Source organism: Elephas maximus, chromosome 9, assembly GCF_024166365.1.
Source record: "Elephas maximus indicus isolate mEleMax1 chromosome 9, mEleMax1 primary haplotype, whole genome shotgun sequence".
NCBI classification, from domain to species: Eukaryota; Metazoa; Chordata; class Mammalia; order Proboscidea; family Elephantidae; genus Elephas; species Elephas maximus.
Genome location: NC_064827.1, coordinates 53,697,935 through 53,717,066, shown reverse-complemented (window position 1 = coordinate 53,717,066; position 19,132 = coordinate 53,697,935). Strand labels below are relative to the sequence as shown.

The 19,132-nt window shown below is 39.6% G+C and overlaps 1 protein-coding gene across 3 annotated transcripts in view; it reads right to left on the bottom strand.

Annotated features, from left to right (window-relative positions):
* SMC2 (structural maintenance of chromosomes 2) overlaps positions 1–13,262 on the bottom strand; it is a 65,492-nt gene extending 52,230 nt beyond the window's left edge. Inside the window, exons 1-3 of one of the 3 annotated variants that reach the window (XM_049896268.1) lie at positions 13,055–13,262; positions 12,071–12,298; positions 11,285–11,434 (exon numbers count right to left, since the gene is read on the bottom strand). In XM_049896268.1, coding sequence (XP_049752225.1) covers positions 11,285–11,434; positions 12,071–12,238 — 318 coding nt within the window. In that variant the 5' untranslated portion in view covers positions 12,239–12,298; positions 13,055–13,262. The remainder of the gene's footprint in view (positions 1–11,284; positions 11,435–12,070; positions 12,299–13,054) is intronic. The other 2 variants (XM_049896271.1, XM_049896269.1) reach the window with 2 other exon arrangements.
* Positions 13,263–19,132: the final 5,870 nt, after the last annotated feature.

Sequence of the window (19,132 nt, the reverse complement as noted above, 5' to 3'; positions counted from 1 at the left end):
CATGTGATTGGAGTCCCAGAACAGGGAGGGAGGACAGAAAACACAGAGAAAATAGTTGAATATCTGCTGACAGAAAACTTCCCTGACATCATGAAAGACGAAAGGATATCTATCCAAGATGCTCATTGAACCCCATTTAAGATTGATACAAAAAGAAAAACACCAAGACATATTATCATCAAACTTGCCAAAACCAAAGATAAACAGAAAATTTTAAAAGCAGCCAGGGAGAAAAGAAAGGTCTCCTTCTAGGGAGAATCAATAAGATTAAGTTCAGACCACTCAGCAGAAACCATGCAGGCAAGAAGGGAATGGGACGACATATACAGAGCACTAAAGGAGAAAAACTGCCAGCAAAGGATCATATATCCAGCAAAACTCTCTCTCAAATATGAAGGCGAAATTAAGATATTTACAGATAAACACAAGCTTAGAGAATTTGCAAAAACCAAACCAAAGCTACAAGAAATACTAAAGGATACTGTTTGGTCAGAAAACCAATAATATCAGATACCAGCACAACACAAGGTCACAAAACAGAACATCCTGATATCAACTCAAATAGGGAAATAACAAAAACAAATTAAGATTAATTAAAAAAAAAAAAAAATGCTCATAACAGGGAATCATGGAAGTCAGTATGTAAAAGATCACAATAATCAAAGAGAGGGACTAAATACAGGTGGCATAGAACTGCCATACAAACAGTGATACAAGGTGATATAGAACAATACAAGTTAGGTTTTTACTTAGAAAAATACGGGTAAATATTAAGGTAACCACAAAGAGGTACAACAACTCCATAACTCAAGATAAAAGCCAAGAAAAACATAACGACTCAACAAACATAAAGTCAAACACTACGAAAATGAGGATCTCACAATTTACTAAGAAAAACGTCTCAGCACAAAATAGTAAGTGGAAAAATGAAATTGTCAACAACACACATAAAAAGGCATCAAAATGACAACACTAAACACTTATCTATAATTATGCTGAATGTAAATGGACTAAATGCACCAATAAAGAGACAGAGAGTCTCAGACTGGATAAAGAAGCACGATCCATCTATATGCTGCCTACAAGAGACACACCTTAGACTTAGAGACACAAACTAAAACTCAAAGGATGGAAAAAAATATATCAAGCAAACAATAAGCAAAAAAGAAGAGGAGTAGCAATACTAATTTCTGACAAAATAGACTTTAGACTTAAATCTACCACAAAGGATAAAGGACACTATATAATGATAAAAGGGACAATTGATCAGGAAAACATAACCATATTAAATATTTATGCACCCAATGACAGGGCTGCAAGATACATAAATCGAATTTTAACAGAACTGAAAAGTGAGATAGACACCTCCACAATTATAGTAGGAGACTTCAACACACCACTTTCGGAGAAGGACAGGACATCCAGTGAGAAGCTCAAAAGAGACACGGAAGACCTACTTACAACAATCAACCAACTTGACCTCATTGACTTATACAGAACTCTCCACCCAACTGCTGCAAAGTATACTTTTTTTTCTAGCGCACATGGAACATTCTCTAGAATAGACCACATATTAGGTCATAAAACAAACCTTTGCAGAATCCAAAACATCGAAATATTACAAAGCATCTTCTCAGACCACAAGGCAATAAAAGTAGAAATCAATAACAGAAAAACTAGGGAAAACAAATCAAAGACTTGGAAACTGAACAATACCCTCCTGAAAAAAGACTGGGTTATACAAGACATTAAGGAGGGAATAAGGAAATTCATAGAATGCAACGAGAATGAAAATACTTCCTATCAAAACCTCTGGGACACAGCAAAAGCAGTGCTCAGACCCAATTTGTATCGATAAATGCACACATACAAAAAGGAGAAAGAGCCAAAAGCAGAGAACTGCCCCGACAACTTGAACAAATAGAAACTGAGCAACAAAAGAATCCATCAGGCACCAGAAGAAAACAAATAATAAAAATTAGAGCTGAACTAAATGAATTAGAGAACAGAAAAACAATTGAAAGAATTAACAAAGCCAAAAGCTGGTTCTTTGAAAAAATTAACAAAATTGATAAACCATTGGCTAGACTGACTAAAGAAATACAGGAAAGGAAACAAATAACCAGAATAAGAAACGAGAAGGGCCACATCACAACAGACCTAACTGAAGTTAAAAGAATCATATCAGATTATTACGAAAAATTGTACTCTAACAAATTTGCAAACCTAGAAGAAATGGATGAATTCCTGGAAAAACACAACCTACCTAAACTAACACATTCAGAAGGAGAACAACTAAATAGACCCATAACAAAAAAAGAGATTGAAACGGTAATCAAAAAACTCCCAACAAAAAAAAGCCCTGGCCCGGACGGCTTCACTGCAGAGTTCTACCAAACTTTCAGAGAAGAGTTAATACCACTACTACTAAAGGTATTTCAAAGTATAGAAAATGACGGAATACTACCCAACTCATTCTATGAAGCTACCATCTCCCTGATACCAAAACCAGGTAAAGACATTACAAAGAAACAAAATTACAGACCCATATCCCTCATGAACATAGATGTAAAAATCCTCAACAAAATTCTAGCCAACAGAATTCAACAACATATCAAAAAAACAATTCACCACGAACAAGTGGGATTTATACCAGGTATGCAAGGCTGGTTTAATATTAGAAAAACCATTAATGTAATCCACCACATAAATAAAACAGAAGACAAAAACCACATGATCTTATCAATTGATGCAGAAAAGGCATTTGACAAAGTCCAACACCCATTTATGATAAAAACTCTCACCAAAATAGGAATTGAAGGAAAATTCCTCAACATAATAAAGGGCATCTATGCAAAGCCAACAGCCAACATCACTCTAAATGGAGAGAACCTGAAAGCATTTCCCTTGACAACGGGATCCAGACAAGGATGCCCTTTATCACCGCTCTTATTCAACATTGTGCTAGAGGTCCTAGCCAGAGCAATTAGGGTAGACAAAGAAATAAAGGGTATCCGGATTGGCAAGGAGGAAGTAAAATTATCTCTATTTGCAGATGACATGATCTTATACACAGAAAACCCTAAGGAATCCTTCAGAAAACTACTGAAACTAATAGAAGAGTTTGGCAGAGTCTCAGGTTACAAGATAAACATACAAAAATCACTTGGATTCCTCTACATCAACAAAAAGAACACCGAAGAGGAAATAACCAAATCAATACCATTCACAGTAGCCCCCAAGAAGATGAAATCCTTAGGAATAAATCTTACCAAGGATGTAAAAGACCTATACAAAGACAACTACAAAGCTCTACTACAAGAAATTAAAAACGACATACTCAAGTGGAAAAACATACCTTGCTCATGGATAGGAAGACTTAACATAGTAAAAATGTCTATTCTACCAAAAGCCATCTATACATTTAACGCACTTCTGATCCAAATTCCAATGTCATTTTTTAAGGGGATAGAGAAACAAATCACCAACTTCATATGGAAGGGAAAGAAGCCTTGGATAAGCAAAGCATTACTGAAAAAGAAGAAGAAAGTGGGAGGCCTCACTCTACCTGATTTCAGAACCTATTATACAGCCACAGTAGTCAAAACAGCCTGGTATTGGTACAACAACAGGCACATAGACCAGTGGAACAGAACTGAGAACCCAGATATAAATCCATCCACATATGAGCAGCTGATATTTGACAAAGGCCCAGTGTCAGTTAATTGGGGAAAAGATAGTCTTTTTAACAAATGGTGCTGGCATAACTGGATATCCATTTGCAAAAAAATGAAACAGGACCCATACCTCACACCAAGCACAAAAACTAACTCCAAGTGGATCAAAGACCTAAACATAAAGACTAAAACGATAAAGATCATGGAAGAAAAAACAGAGACAACCTTAGGAGCCCTAATACAAGGCATAAACAGAATACAAAACATTACCAATAATGACGAAGAGAAACCAGATAACTGGGAGCTCCTAAAAATCAAACACCTATGCTCATCTAGAGACTTCTCCAAAAGAGTAAAAAGACCACCTACAGACTGGGAAAGAATTTTCAGCTATGACATCTGCAACCAGCGCCTGATCTCTAAAATCTACATGATTCTGTCAAAACTCAACCACAAAAAGACAAACAACCCAATCAAGAAGTGGGCAAAGGATATGAACACACACTTCACTAAAGAAGATATTCAGGCAGCTAACAGATACATGAGAAAATGCTCTCGATCATTAGCCATTAGAGAAATGCAAATTAAAACTATGATGAGATTCCATCTCACTCCAACAAGGCTGGCATTAATCTAAAAACACAAAATAATAAATGTTGGAGAGGCTGCAGAGAGACTGGAACTCTTATACACTGCTGGTGGGAATGTAAAATGGTACAAACACTTTGGAAATCTATCTGCCGTTATCTTAAACAGTTAGAAATAGAACTACCATACAACCCAGAAATCCCACTCCTCGGACTATACCCTAGAGAAACAACAGCCTTCACACAAACAGATACATGCACACCCATGTTTATTGCAGCTCTGTTTACAATAGCAAAAAGCTGGAAGCAACCAAGGTGTCCATCAATGGATGAATGGGTAAATAAATTGTGGTATATTCACACAATGGAATACTACGCATCGATAAAGAACAGTGACGAATCTGTGAAACATTTCATAACATGGAGGAACCTGGAAGGCATTATTCTGAGCGAAATTAGTCAGAGGCAAAAGGACAAATATTGTATAAGACCACTAGTATAAGATCTTGAGAAATAGTATGAACTGAGAAGAACACATACTTTTGTGGTTACGAGGCGGGGAGGGAGGGAGGGAGAGAGAGGGTTTTTTACTGATTAATTAGTAGATAAGAACTAAGAACTGCTTTAAGTGAAGGGAAGGACAACACTCAATACATGGAAGGTCAGCTCAATTGGACTGGACCAAAAGCAAAGAAGTTTCCGGGATAAAATGAATGCTTCAAAGGTCAGCAGAGCAAGGGCGGGGGTTTGGGGACCATGGTTTAAGGGGACTTCTAAGTCAATTGGCAAAATAATTCTATTATGAAAACATCCTGCATCCCACTTTGAAATGTGGCGTCTGGGGTCTTAAATGCTAACAAGCGGCCATCTAAGATGCATCAATTGGTCTCAACCCACCTGGAGCAAAGGAAAATGAAGGACACCAAGGTCACACGACAACTAAGAGCCCAAGAGACAGAAAGGGCCACATGAACCAGAGACCTACATCATCCTGAGACCAGAAGAACTAGTTGGTGCCCGGCCATAATCGATGACTACCCTGACAGGGAGCACAACAGAGAACCCCTGAGGGAGCAGGAGATCAGTGGGATGCAGACCCCAAATTCTCATAAAAAGACCATACTTAATGGTCTGACTGAGACTAGAGGAATCCCGGCGGTCATGGTCCCCAAACCTTCTGTTGGCACAGGACGGGAACCATCCCCAAAGACAACTCATCAGACATGAAAGGGACTGGACAGTGGGTAGAAGAGAGATGCTGATGAAGAGTGAGCTAATTATATCAGGTAGGCACTTGAGACTGTGTAGGCATCTCCTGTCTGGAGGAGGGATGGGAGGATAGAGAGAGTTGGAAGCTGGCAAAATTGTCACGAAAGGAGAGACTGGAAGGGCTGACTCATCAGGGGGAGAGCCGGGGGAGTACGGAGTAAGATATATATAAACTTATATGTGACAGTCTGACTTGATTTGTAAACGTTCACTTGAAGTTCAATAAAAGTTAATAAAAAAAAAAACAAGTGTGGCATTATTAATCTCTGACAAAACAGACTTTGAGGTTAAATCCAGCAAAAAGGATAAGGAAGGACAATATATAATGATTAAAGTGAGAATATACCAGGGGGATATAACCATATTAAATATTTTTGCACCCAATTATAGGGCTGACAGATACATAAAACAAACTGTAACAGCATTGAAAAGTGAGATAGACAGCTCCACAATTATAGTATGAGACTTCAATACACCATTTTCAATGAAGGACAGAACATCTAGAAAGAAGCTCGATAAAGACATGGAAGATCTAAATGCCACAATCAACCAACTTGACCTCACAGACATATACTGAACACTCCACCCAACAGCACCTAAGTATACTTTATTTTCTAGCGCACAGAGAACATTCTCTACAATAGGCCACATATTAGGTCATAAAGCAAGCCTTAGAAGAATCCAAAGCATCGAAATATTACAAAGCATCTTCTCTGATCATATGGCCATAAAAGTAGAAATCAGTAACAGAAAAAGCAGGGAAAAGAAATCAAACTCTTGGAAACTGAACACTACCCTGCTCAGAAATTACTGGGTTACAGAAGACGTTAAGGATGGAATAAAGAACTTCATAAAATCCAGTGAGAATGAAAATACTTCCTATGAGAACCTCTGGGACAGAGTGAAAGCAGTGCTCAGAGGTCAATTTATATCAATAAATGCACACATACAAAAAGAAAAGTGGGCCAAAATCAAAGAATTATCCCTACGATTTGAACAAATACAAAGAGAGTAACAAAGAAACCCTCAGGCACCAGAAAAAAACAAATAACGAAAATTATAGCTGAATTAAATGAAATAGAGAACAGAAAAACAATTGAAAACGTTAACAAGAACAAAAGCTGGTTCTTTGAAAAAATTAACAAAATTGATACACCATTGGCCAAACTGACAAAAGAAAAAGAGAGGAAGCAAATAACCCAAATAGGAAATGAGATGGGTGATATCACAACAGACCCAACTGAAATTAAAAGAATCATATCAGATTACTACAAAAAATTGTGCTCTAAAAAATTTGAAAACCTAGCAGAAATGGATGAATTTCTAGAAACACAGTACCTCTGTAAACTAACACAGAGATAGAACAAGTAAATAAACCCATAAAAAATGAAGAGATTGAGAAGGTAATTAAAAAATTCCCAACAAAAAAAAAAAAGGCCTGACCCAGAGGGCTTCACTGCAGAGTTCTACCAAACTTTCAGAGAAGAGTTAACAGCGCTACTACCAAAGGTATTTCAGAGCATAGAAAAATATAAAATACTCCCAAACACATTCTATGAAACCAGCATATTCCTGATACGAAAACCATGTAAAAACACCACAAAAAAAGAAAATTACAGACCTACATCCCTCATGAACTTAGATGCAAAAATCCTCAGCAAAATTCTAGCCAATATAATTCAACAACATAGCAAAAAAATAATTCGCCATGACCAAGTGCGATTCATACCAGGTATTCAGGGATGGTTCAACATTGGAAAAACAATCAACGTAATCCATCATATAAATAAAACAAAAGACAAGAATCACATGATCTTACCAATTGATGCAGAAATGGCATGTGACAAAGTTCAACACGCATTCGTGATAAAAACTCTCAGCAAAATGAGAACAGAAGGAAAATTCCTCAACATAATAAAGTGCATTTATATAAAGCCAACAGCCAACATAATCCTAAATGAGAGTCTGAAAGCATTCTCCTTGAGATAGGGAACCAGGCAAGGATGTCCTCTATCACCACTCTTACTCAACATTGTGCTGGAGGTCCTAGTCAGAGCAATTAGACTAGATGAAGAAATAAAAGGCATCCAGATTGATAAGGAAGAAGTGAAAGTATCTCTATTTGCAGATGACATGATCTTACACACAGAAAACCCTATAGCATCCTCAAGAAAACTACTGAAACTAATAGTGCAACAGAGCATCAGGATACAAGATAAACGTACAAAAATCAGTTGGATTCCTCTACACCCACAAAAAAGAACATCGAAGAGGAAATCACCAAATCAATACCATTTACAGTAGCCCCCAAGAATGTAACCTACTTAGGAATAAATCTTACCAAAGAGGTAAAAGACTTGTACAAAGAAAACTACAAGACACTACTGCAAGAAACCAAAAGAGACCTACATAAGTAGAAAAACATACCTTGCTCATGGACAGGAAGACTTAACATTTTGAAAATGTCTATTCTACCAAAAGCGATCTATAGATACAATGCAATTCCGATCCAAATTTCAACTTCATATGGAAGGGAAAGAGACCCTGGATAAGTAAAACATTGCTGAATAAGAAGAACAAAGTGGGAGGTCTAACATTACCTGATTTTAGAACCTATTATGCTGCCACAGTAGCCAAAACAGCCTGGTACTGGTACGACAACAGATTGATGGACCAATGGAACAGAATTGAGAATCCAGACATAAACCCATCCATATATGGGCAGCTGATATTTGACAAAGGCCCAAAGTCTGTTAAATGGGGAAAAGACAGTCTCTAACAAATGGTGCTGGCATAACTGGATGTCCATCTGCAAAAAAATGAAACAAGACCCATACCTCATACCGTGCATAAAAACTAACTCAAAATGGATCAAAGACCTAAATATAGAATCTAAAACAATAAAGATAATGGAAGAAAAAATAGAGATAAAGCTAGGAGCCCTAATACACGCCATAAACAGTATACAAAACATTACAAACAATGCACAAACACCAGAAAAGAAACTAGATAACTGAGAGCTCCTAAAAATCAAACACCTATGGTCTTCCAAAGACTTCACCAAAACAGTAAAAATACTACCTACAGACTGGGAAAAAGTTTTTAGCTCTGACATTTCCAATCAGCAACTGACATCTAAAATCTACATGACACCACAAAAACTCAACAACAAAAAGGCAAATAACCCAATTAAAAAATGGGCAAAGGATATGAACAGGCACTTCACCAAAGAGGACATTCAGGTAGCTAACAGATACATGAGGAAATGCTCATGATCATTAGCCATTAGAGAAATGCAAATGAAAACTACAATGAGATTCCATCTCACTCCAAGAAGGCTGGCATTAATCCAAAAAACACAAAATAATAAATGTTGGAGAGGTTGTGGAGAGACTGCAACACTTATACACTGCTGGTGGGAATGTAAAATGGTACAACCGCTTTGGAAATCAATTTGGCGCTTCCTTAGAAAGCTAGAAATAAAACTGCCATAAGATCCAGCAATCCCACTCCTTGGAATATATCCTAGAGAAATAAGAGCCTTTAGAAGAACAGGTATATGCACACCCATGTTCACTGCAGCACTGTTTACAACAGCAAAAAGATGGAAGCAACCAAGGTGCTCATCAACAGATGAATGGATAAATTATGGTATACCATGCATCAATAACAATGATGAATTCGTGAAACATTTCACAACATGGAGGAATCTGGAAGGCATTATGCTGAGTGAAATCAGTCAGCTGCAAAAGGACAAATATTGTATGAGACCACTATGATAAGAACTTGAGAAATAGTTTAAACAGAGAGGAAAATATTCTTTGATGGTTAAGAGAGCAGGGAGGGAGGGAGAGGGGTATTCACTAATTAGACAGTAGATAAGAACTTTTAGGTGAAGGGAAAGGCAACACACAATACAGGAGAGGTCAACACAACTGGACTTAACCAAAAGCAAAGAAGTTTCCTGAATAAACTGAATGCTTCCAACGCGAGCATAGCAGGGGAGGGGTCTGGGGACCAAGGTTTCAGGGGACATCTAGGTCAACTGGCATAATAAAATCTATTAAGGAAACATTCTGCATTCCACATCAGAGGGTGGCGTCTGGTGTCTTAAATGCCAGCAAGCGGCCAATTGGTCTCGACCCACCTGGAGCAAAGGAGAATGAAGAACACCAAAGATACAAGATAATTATGAGCCTAAAATATACAAAGGGCTACATAAACCAGACACTACATAAGTCTGAGACCAGAAGAACTAGATGATAACCAGCTACAACAGATGACTTCCCTGACAAGAAACACAACAGAGAACCCCTGAGGGAGCAGGAGAGCAACGAGATACAGACCTCAAATTCTTGCAAAAAGACCAGACTTAATGGTCTGAGGCTAGAAGGACTGAGACTAGAAGGACCCCGGAGGTTATGGTCCGCAGACCTTCTGTTTGCGCAAGACAGGAACCATTCCCAAAGCCAACTTTTCAGACAGGATTGGACTGGATTATAGGATAGAAAATGATACTGGTGAGGAGTGAGCTCCTTGGATTGAGTAGACACATGAGACTATGTGGGCAGCTCCTGTCAGGATGGTAGATGAGAAAGCAGAGGGGGTCAGAAGCTGGCTGAATGGATAGGGAAATAGAGGGTGGAGAGGAATACGCTGTCTCATTATGGGGAGAGTAACTGGGAGTATATAGCAAGGTGTATATAAATTTTTGTATGAGAGACTGACTTGATTTATACACTTTCACTTAAAGCACAAAAAGAAAAAAAAACACATTGGCCTTGATTAAAATAGAGGGAAAAAACTGTAAGTGAAATCATGCTATGGGAGAAAGTAAATGGGCATTAACAGAATTAAAAAGAAAACCATGACAAGCTGATAACATGGTTAGAGTATAAGAAAAAAGTTTAAAAAGAGAAATGTATGGTCCTGCGTTGGTTTAAAGTAACTTAAAAGATACAAACATGGTAGTAACATAGCTTAGTGATACTGCACATATAAAAATTAAAAGTGGTTTTAAGTAAATTCAGTACGAATTTGTAAGGTATTATGAACCCTCCAATGCCACACTGCGTAATACAGAGGTAGAAAACCTAAAAGGAAAGAAGTTAACAATTTGACTTAATCCTGTTCTAACAAGACCAATGCTGGTATATGCTCGATTTGAGGCACAACTCATTTAAAAACAGAAAAAATTATAAAGAACTGGAACATATTTAGAGTGGTCATGCAAGTGAAGAAAATGAAAACAATTAAACATCAATTAAAAGAACTGGAGAGCTTTAGCTTAGAGTACAGCTAAGAATTAAATGCTGGAATATGGAATAAATAAGATTTGCTCTTGGAGCTCTCAAATATATAGATTAATGTATGAGGCTACAAAAAAGCAGACTCTGGCCAATTTATAGAAGCCCTATTTTAATTACACCTGTCCAAATGGAATGGGTTACCTCAGAGGACAGTAAGATCCCAGGTACTGGAGGTATTCTAGCACAGACAGAGAAGGTTCAAGTATGGTTTAAGATTCAAGTATGGTTGAGTACTTATACTGAATGGATAACTTCAGGCCCCTTTCGATTCTCTCAGTTAATGCTGGAATTTCCAAGATCAAAATTCTGACACAAAAAAAGTATTCTTGAAGAATGAGCCAGTATTTGAGGTGTCAATTCTACTCGTGACTTTTCTTTATCTCCTGCACTTTGTGTAAAGCCATATTACTAAAAATGGTATCAAATATGAGTAGTCACTCACCTGCCTTGTTATTGTGATTTCATCATGTACCTCGAATCCTAAAGGACTTTGCTTTTTATCAGAATTATCAAAGGTGATTGACACTGAGGCTTTGGTAATACCTGCCTGCCCATTCTTGTAAACTAAATCTTGTAAATTAGAAGCCCGAACCTAAAACAGAAGGAGAAAAATTATTAATTATAAAACCCCATAGTGCACAAAGTAGCAAATGTACTTCTTGCTTTTGGAAAGCCCACCTATGCTGCATCCATTAAGTAGTCAAGGATAAGTAGTGGCATCTACTGGCAAGGAAAACAGGCAAACTACAACGGGCACCTTTCTCTCTAGGACATCATCAACCCTGAACTGGTTTTCTACTGTTTCTTAGCAAAAGTCCATCGGAAAGATTTAAGGGAAGACAGTGCCTAAGAAATTTGCTATTCATTCACGCCCATTAGTAGTAGGTCCTCTACAGGCATTACAGTGCAGGAGAAAAAATACAGACTCCAGGATGAGGCTGCCTAAAGTAAGGATGTCTGAGTTTGAGTGTTGCTCCAGCATACCCTAAGAAGATGAACCTCAGGCAAATTTCTTAACCCGCAAAGTTTCTATTTTCTCATTTAAAAATAGAGTGATAATTGTACTCATCTTCAACAGTTGCAGTGAGATTTAAGATAATTCACATAACATACAAAACACAGTACTTAAATATCAAAGGAAAAAAGAATGGTAGCAATAGTTTCTAAGCTCAGTGAAGACTTCCTTGCCAAACTTAAATTCATACAAATTAGAAAGTTTACACTTTACCTGAGACAGGTTAGAGATGCCCAGCAAAAAGCAAATAGAGTCCAATATGTTGGATTTTCCACTACCATTTAAACCAGTGATAGCATTGAAGAGGGGGTCAAAACCATTGACTTCAGTCCTCTGAGCATAGGATTTGAATCCTTCCAGAATTATTGACTTAATATGCATTTTCACAATTGCCTTGGACTGGTAAACCTCTGCTACGATCAAACAGGTCACAAACTAGTTCTGTACAAAACAAAAATAACAAAATGTAAGTGGAAGGCAAGACTGGACTCATACTGAATGTGAAAGACTAAAACATAGGCATGACAGCCCAAAAGAAATAAAACAGCCACTTGCCAAGCTAACTCTGATGTAAAGATATCGTTCCCTTATTTAAAATCACGATAGAGTTAACCACGATTTAGAAGTTAATGAAACTTCTGCCTGGAACCCAAAGTCCTTAGAACTTTCCCGATTTACTTTTCTAGACCTGCCTTCTACCTCTATCATATTCTAGCTAAACTGATTATTTCACACCCTTTGCCTGTAAACTGCCCACCCCCGCCCCCCCGAAAAAAAAAAAACAATACCACGTGGCACTCTACTGCATTCACATCTTTTCTCAAAGGTTCTTCCTGACCTCCCCATGTAAAATTGCATTTCTGCTCATCTACTCACCCTTTCTTTTTCCTTCGTTGCACTTAAGGGTGATACTAGACCGTATTTGTCTGTCCCACCTATTATAATGTAAGGTCCCCTAAGATTTCTGTTTACATCCACCGCTCTATCCCCTAATAGTGACTGAGTCTGAGGGGTCGGTAAATAGACGAACCGCATATATTCTCCAGACTCCTGCTTCTACTCAGGCTGTTTGTTACCTCGCCTCACCAGGCTTTCTGCCAACACTCCCCCACCACACTCCAAAGCTGCACAGAAATGAGCCTTCCTGCCTTAATTCCCAACTGAGACCCTCCTTGCTACTCATCCACCCCAACCTACCGCCGGGAATACAAGGCCCAACCAGCCGCGCTCACGCACCGACCTCGTCGCTGCCTCAGGCCGCCTGGGCTAGAGACGCCCGAGGGCTCCGCGAGGCCACAAGGGTGGAGTGCGGGTGAAATTCGCCCGCCTTCGGGCGCTAGGATGTGTGCTCCACCATACCGGCTACAACACTCGCCCCGCGGCCAGCACCGGTGCCGGAACTATTTATTCCTTTGAATTTAGGCGCGAGCAAAGGACCCCGCCTCCACAGCCTATTTCCTCTGTTGGCGCCTAAAAGTTGCCTGATTTCCTCGTTCCATGTTTTCCCTACAATCTAGGGATCTAAATGACAGAGAGATGGGAAAGAAAGTTCTGGCCATGACAGTTCCGGGTACGCGGCGGCGCCGTCCTGGCTACCCCAAAAGTAAGCGGCATATGTTGATATGGGCGTCCGGCACACCTCGGGCAGACCCAAGCCTCAGCCTTGGGGCCTCGAGCTTCGTCAGCCCCGCCCCGCTCCAGGCCCCGCCTCTTTGCGGACCTCGCCTTGGAAGCTCCGCCTCCTCGAGGACCTGGCGGGCTGTGGGGCGGGCTGCGGCTGTGTCGGCTCACAGAGATGGGGAGGCCGGCAGGTGTGAAGGTTTTCCTCTGGGTGCCTTCGCTGTGTATTAGAAGCGTCAGAGAATCTCCGGGTTGGCCCAGATGCCACAGAAACAGAAGAGGCGCTTTGTTGGGACTGTGTGGGCGAGGGGATTCTGAGGACTCTGGGTCGCGCGCGTTCTGGCTCCGCCTCTCCTCGGCTTCTGACGGGGCGGGGGGGTTAATTCTCTGTTTTCACGTCCGGAGGAGGTGATGATACTCGCAGCCTACAGCTGTGCTGGGGCCCAGAGGAGAAGGTGGGGCGGGCAAGTAGGTGTTTGACGTTAGTAGTTAAGAAAAGGACTGTGCTTGGCAAGCAGGTGTTCGTCTTGCGTTGAAGAGCTGTATGTAAAGTTATAATGTACCGTGGCAGAACTTTCTTGGGGGATTTCAGGGAATTATATTGGAAACCTCTTACTATGGAAAATATTGAGCTCTGAGTGCTAGGCTGTATACCAAATGCTTTTTAAAATTCTCGTAGCAACCTTATAAAATCCGTCATAGTGATTTCTTTTTACAAATAGATAAACTGAGTCACAGAACGTATAAGCAACTTGTCCAACTAGTGAGTGGAGAAGAAAGGGTTTCCCAGGGTGTCTGGCTCCTGAGCGCATACTTTTAAATATTCTATGAGCCGGAATTGATTCGACCGGGACCACATGTTTTTCTGGATTTTGGTTATGGGTACATACATGTACAGAATTCAGTACTGTCAGTAGCTGGTCTGAGTATTGCTTTTTAAAGGAGCCCTGGCGGCGGAGTGGTTAAGCGCTGCGCTGCTAACCAAAAAGGTCGATGGTTGGAACCCACCAGATTCTCCCTGGAAAAGATGTGTCAGTCTGCTTGCAGAAAGATTTACAGCCTTGGCAACCCTAGGGGCAGTTCTCTGTCCTGTAGGGTCACTATGACTTGGACTTGACTCCACCTCAATGGGTATTGTTCTTTTTTTTAAAAAAAAGTATAGTTTACTCACAATTGAGCATGTTAATACCAATGAGTTAGTAGAGGTTAGTAGAGTGGAGCTTAGCTCCAGATTGGTTATGGTGACCTCAGTGACCAGCATGTTCTTCTAGGGAATGTATTTAAAGTTGATTTTTTCATTTCAGAATGGCTTTGCAGTCATCCACACTAATCTTAAACTACCAAGAATGGACCCATGTTTTGAAATACTTTGTCTAATAGGGTAAAATAAGTTTTGTGGTTTGATTGTTTAGGAAAGAATTCGTTTATTTACTCTCATATACTACCCCCTTCTTTGAGATTCGTCATAGGTGGTGACCTAACATCAATTTAATTAAGCATTTGTGTCTACCATGATTCCTGCACCCCCTGCATTCCAGTTATTCATGTATATTGATTCTCTTGAATCTTATATATTTACTTTCAGCTATATCCCCCTCCTTTCACCACTTTGTGAGTAAAGCATGTTAATTTGCCAACAGCTCAAGTTGTGAAGTAAACTGTTTCATGGACTGAAAATATAAGTGTTAAGACAGACATTTTTATCCCTACACTAACTTTAAACAGTAAATAACCAGCAATATAATTAAGTCAAATGGATGAAAACTTTAATGGATACACTTCTGGGTGGTTGTAAGCATATACACATTTAATTACTCCCTATTAAAATCTGTTAAAACAAACATTGTTTATAAAGGGGGAGACCTATATCATTTTTAGTATATGCCACAAACGCTAAGGAATTTCTGTTAAATATGGTTTCTGGGATAGTGCAGATAGACTTGAGGAGTTCACGAATGGCTGACTTAAAACCGAGACTCCATAGGGAAGTAGAAAAGACCAAGGCTAAAGCCACAAATACCCCCTAATTTGGAGAGATGAAGGCTGGAAACAAAGATGGTAAGGTAGATGTAGTGTAAATAGAGCACTGTTCTTATTCATCACCATGGATCAAAAGCTCTTGAAAGCTTGACACTGGCAGACAGTGGCTAAATCAAGCAGAAATCAGGCAGGTTAGAGGTGTCTTAGTCCTTGCGTGGAAGGTGTCAGCAGCACCAGTGAGAACAAGTAAATCCATAAAGCAGAACCTAGGTAGAAGGTATCTGAGTGAATCCCCTAGGACTTTACCTTCACTGCAGAAATAAGGAAAGGGTGATTCATTTTGTTGAGGGGATAATTTTGGGTTCAAGGGGATGAATTGGTAATGACATGATTTGTAAAATTTTATTGAGGAACAGCACATTTTGAATATTCTTACCACTGTATTATTGGATCACAAAGAGCCCTGGTGGTGCAATGGTAAAGCTTTCTGCTGCTAACAGAAAGGTCTGCAGTTTGAACCCACCAGCTGCTCTGTGGGAGAAAGATGCGGCAATCCACTTCCATAAAGATTACAGCCTTGGAAACCTTATGGGGCAGTTCTACTGTGTCCTGTAAGGTCACTGTGTGTTAGAATCAACTCAGTGGCAACAGGTTTGGTTTATTGTTTTTTTATTGTTTGAAATGTGGTGCACTGAGTATAATCTGTCTTGACAAACTTGGGAAAAAACCACAGCTGAGTATAATTTAAAATGGGGCAGAGAAAAGTAGGTGAATATATTTATTCATGTGTGGAATCTGATTAGACCCATTTTAAATTCAATGACAATGTTATTTTCCATACTAGATGTTCCGCTTGGATCTTTGTTAAATCTGCCTTCTTTATTATGCTTTCTGTTACTTTAGCTCTTTAATCACCTTAGCTACCTTTATCTTTTCTTTCAGATAGCTCTATTATTCCTAGTTTTAGAGTTCCTGCTTCTCCAGATTACTGCATTTGCCGACTTCCACTCATAGTGAATTATGTCCTCACATAGTGCTCTTCTTCGTTGAGGTTGTTTTGTTTACGGGAGTCTCTCAGGCCCTGAGTTGTGAACTAGTTCCTCCAGAGCATTTATGTATTTGCTTCTGCTGGGGTTCTTTGGCTCTCAAAGATCCTGGAGCATTTTTAAATGATAATGTCTCGGATGGTGGTTACTGAATTATGCAGATGTTATAAATTTAGGTCTGTTGCAGGCATGGGGTTTTGATTTCTCACTGGTACCTTTTTGTCCCCTCCGCACCACCACCTAAAGCCCCAGGCAAAGAGCACACTTCCTTGCCCCTTCCTTTAGACTAGTAGGTGGAGTTTTTCCAGTCCCAGTGGCTGGCTCCAGGTTTTATTTAAAGTCCTAGTTTCAGCTTCTCTCCCTCACAGAAGCTCAAGACCTTGTGCTTGAACATTAAAACACCAGCTCCTGGCCCACTGAGGCCTATAATCAAATATAAATTGTTGCAGTGCTCCCATGGTGTCAGTTCCTGCTTTCTGCTCTTCAGTTTTTTTCTGGGCACTAGGAATTTCCCCTTCTTTTGTTTTTGGGTTTTTGTAGTCAACCATGTTGGAGGAGGCATCCTCATATACTTTTCATAAAGAACATCAGTGATCTTTGTTTTGCCAAGCCTTGCTTTCAGATTTTCCATTTCATATTCAAAGTTAAAAAAAAAAAAAATGTTGCTGTCAACTCAACCCCGAGTTATGGAGACCCCATGTGTGTCAGAATAGAACTGTTCTGTAGAGTTTTCAGTGCCTGATTTTTTTTGTCTGGAAGTTAATTTCCCGGCCTTTCTTCTGATGCACCTCTGGGTAAACTCAAACTTCCAACCTTTTGGTAGGTTCTCAGTCTACTTTTCTAGACTCATCTTCGGCTGTTCCTTCCTTAAATTACCATGTCTATTTTATTCACTACTGTCCCCAAGGTATCCATAGTTAGAGAAGACCTATATAAAGACATTAGGAAAAGAGTAATAAAGAAAAAAAAAAAAAAACCATTACCCTCAAGTCTATTCTGACTCATAGTGACCCTAAGGACAGAGCAGAAGTGCCCCATAGGGTTTCCAAGGAATTCCAGATGGGTTCAAACTGCCAAACTTTTAGTTAGCAGCCCTAGCTCTTAACCACTACACCACCAGGGTTTCCAAGTCTAAATAAGGTAGATTTCACAGACAGGTACATAGAGGATAAGCATAATATATGAGGCAAGAGTATGAGGAGGAGCCCTGGTGGTACAGTGGTTAAAGTGCTTGGCTGCTAACTAAAAAGGTCAGCAGTTCAAACCCACCAGCTGTCCCTTGGGAGAAAAATGTGGCCGTCTGCTTCCGGAAAGATTTATAACTTTGGAAATCCTGTGGGGTCGCTATGAGTCAAAATCAACCCGACAGTGGGTTTGGTTGGATATGAGGCAAGAAGGAGCAAGATTTCAGGTGAGAGACGCACAGATGCCAGATTTTGTAGTGTTTTATGTGCCATCCTGAAATGCGACGTTTTCTTCATCCCTGTGCCTTTGCGCATGCTCAACTCTATCTAAAATGCTCATCCCCTCTTTACATTCTCCCACCTGTATTTTTATTTATATTTCAAAACCCAAATCAGATCCACTCTTGTAATCCCTTAACCCTTAATCCAAACATCTCTTCTGACCTATATTACACCTTTGTGCTGTACATCAATCAGCACATAGCATGAAGTAGCCACTTAATAAATACTGGTTGACTATGTATAAATATTGTTGTTAGCTGCAGTCTAGCCAGCCCCGGGCACGTGGTGAACCGATGCAGGATAGAACAAAATGCTGCCTAGTCCTGCACCATCCCCATGGTGGTTTGCTGATTGGATCATTGTGATCCATAGGGTTTGGGAAGTAGATTGCAGGCCTTTCTTCCTAGTGCATCTCAGTTTTGAAAGCTTCACTGAAACCTGTCCAATGTCATAGCAACACACAGACCTCCATGGTCAGATGAGTGACAGCTGTGCGTGAGATGCCTTGGCTGGGAACTAACCTTGGCTCCAACATGGAGGGGGAGAATTCTACCGCTGAACCACAAAATTAGGGGGCTCATTTACTGCTCTCTGATTAAAGAAAGGAAAAAGAATTGATTTAAAGAGGAATTTCTATTCCAGCAGAAGGTCATTGTTCTGGGTTTCTATAAACTTCAATACCCATTCAGATGAATTTACAGAACAAAAGATATTGTGCCTAGAAGTTTAACTCAATCCTTCGCATGTTAGGAGAAAAAACAAAGCTTGCCACTTTTAAAAAACAGTTTTTCACATTTCTCCTCTTCAAGAACTTAAGCTTTTATTACTTCAGGTAATACAATTCTGTTATTATCTGTTTTATAGGTGAAGAAGTGGCACTTGGAACTAGACTTTGGTCATAGAGCAGAGCTGGGACTGAAATCCATCCATTCGTTCTTAACGAAGAAGCCATGTCCCATTAGGGATAAATGCTATAATAGTCCGAAAGGTAAATTTGTAAATGTTTATAAAAAGGCGATTAGATTTAACATGGAAGAAGTGGAACAACAGGAGGAAATGGCTTTAATAGTGCTGACCAGTGACATCTTCTTATGCATAGAAATCTTGCCAGCAATTCTACATGGAAAACTAATTTGGAGTAATTTTCATTTTGTGTATTTTTT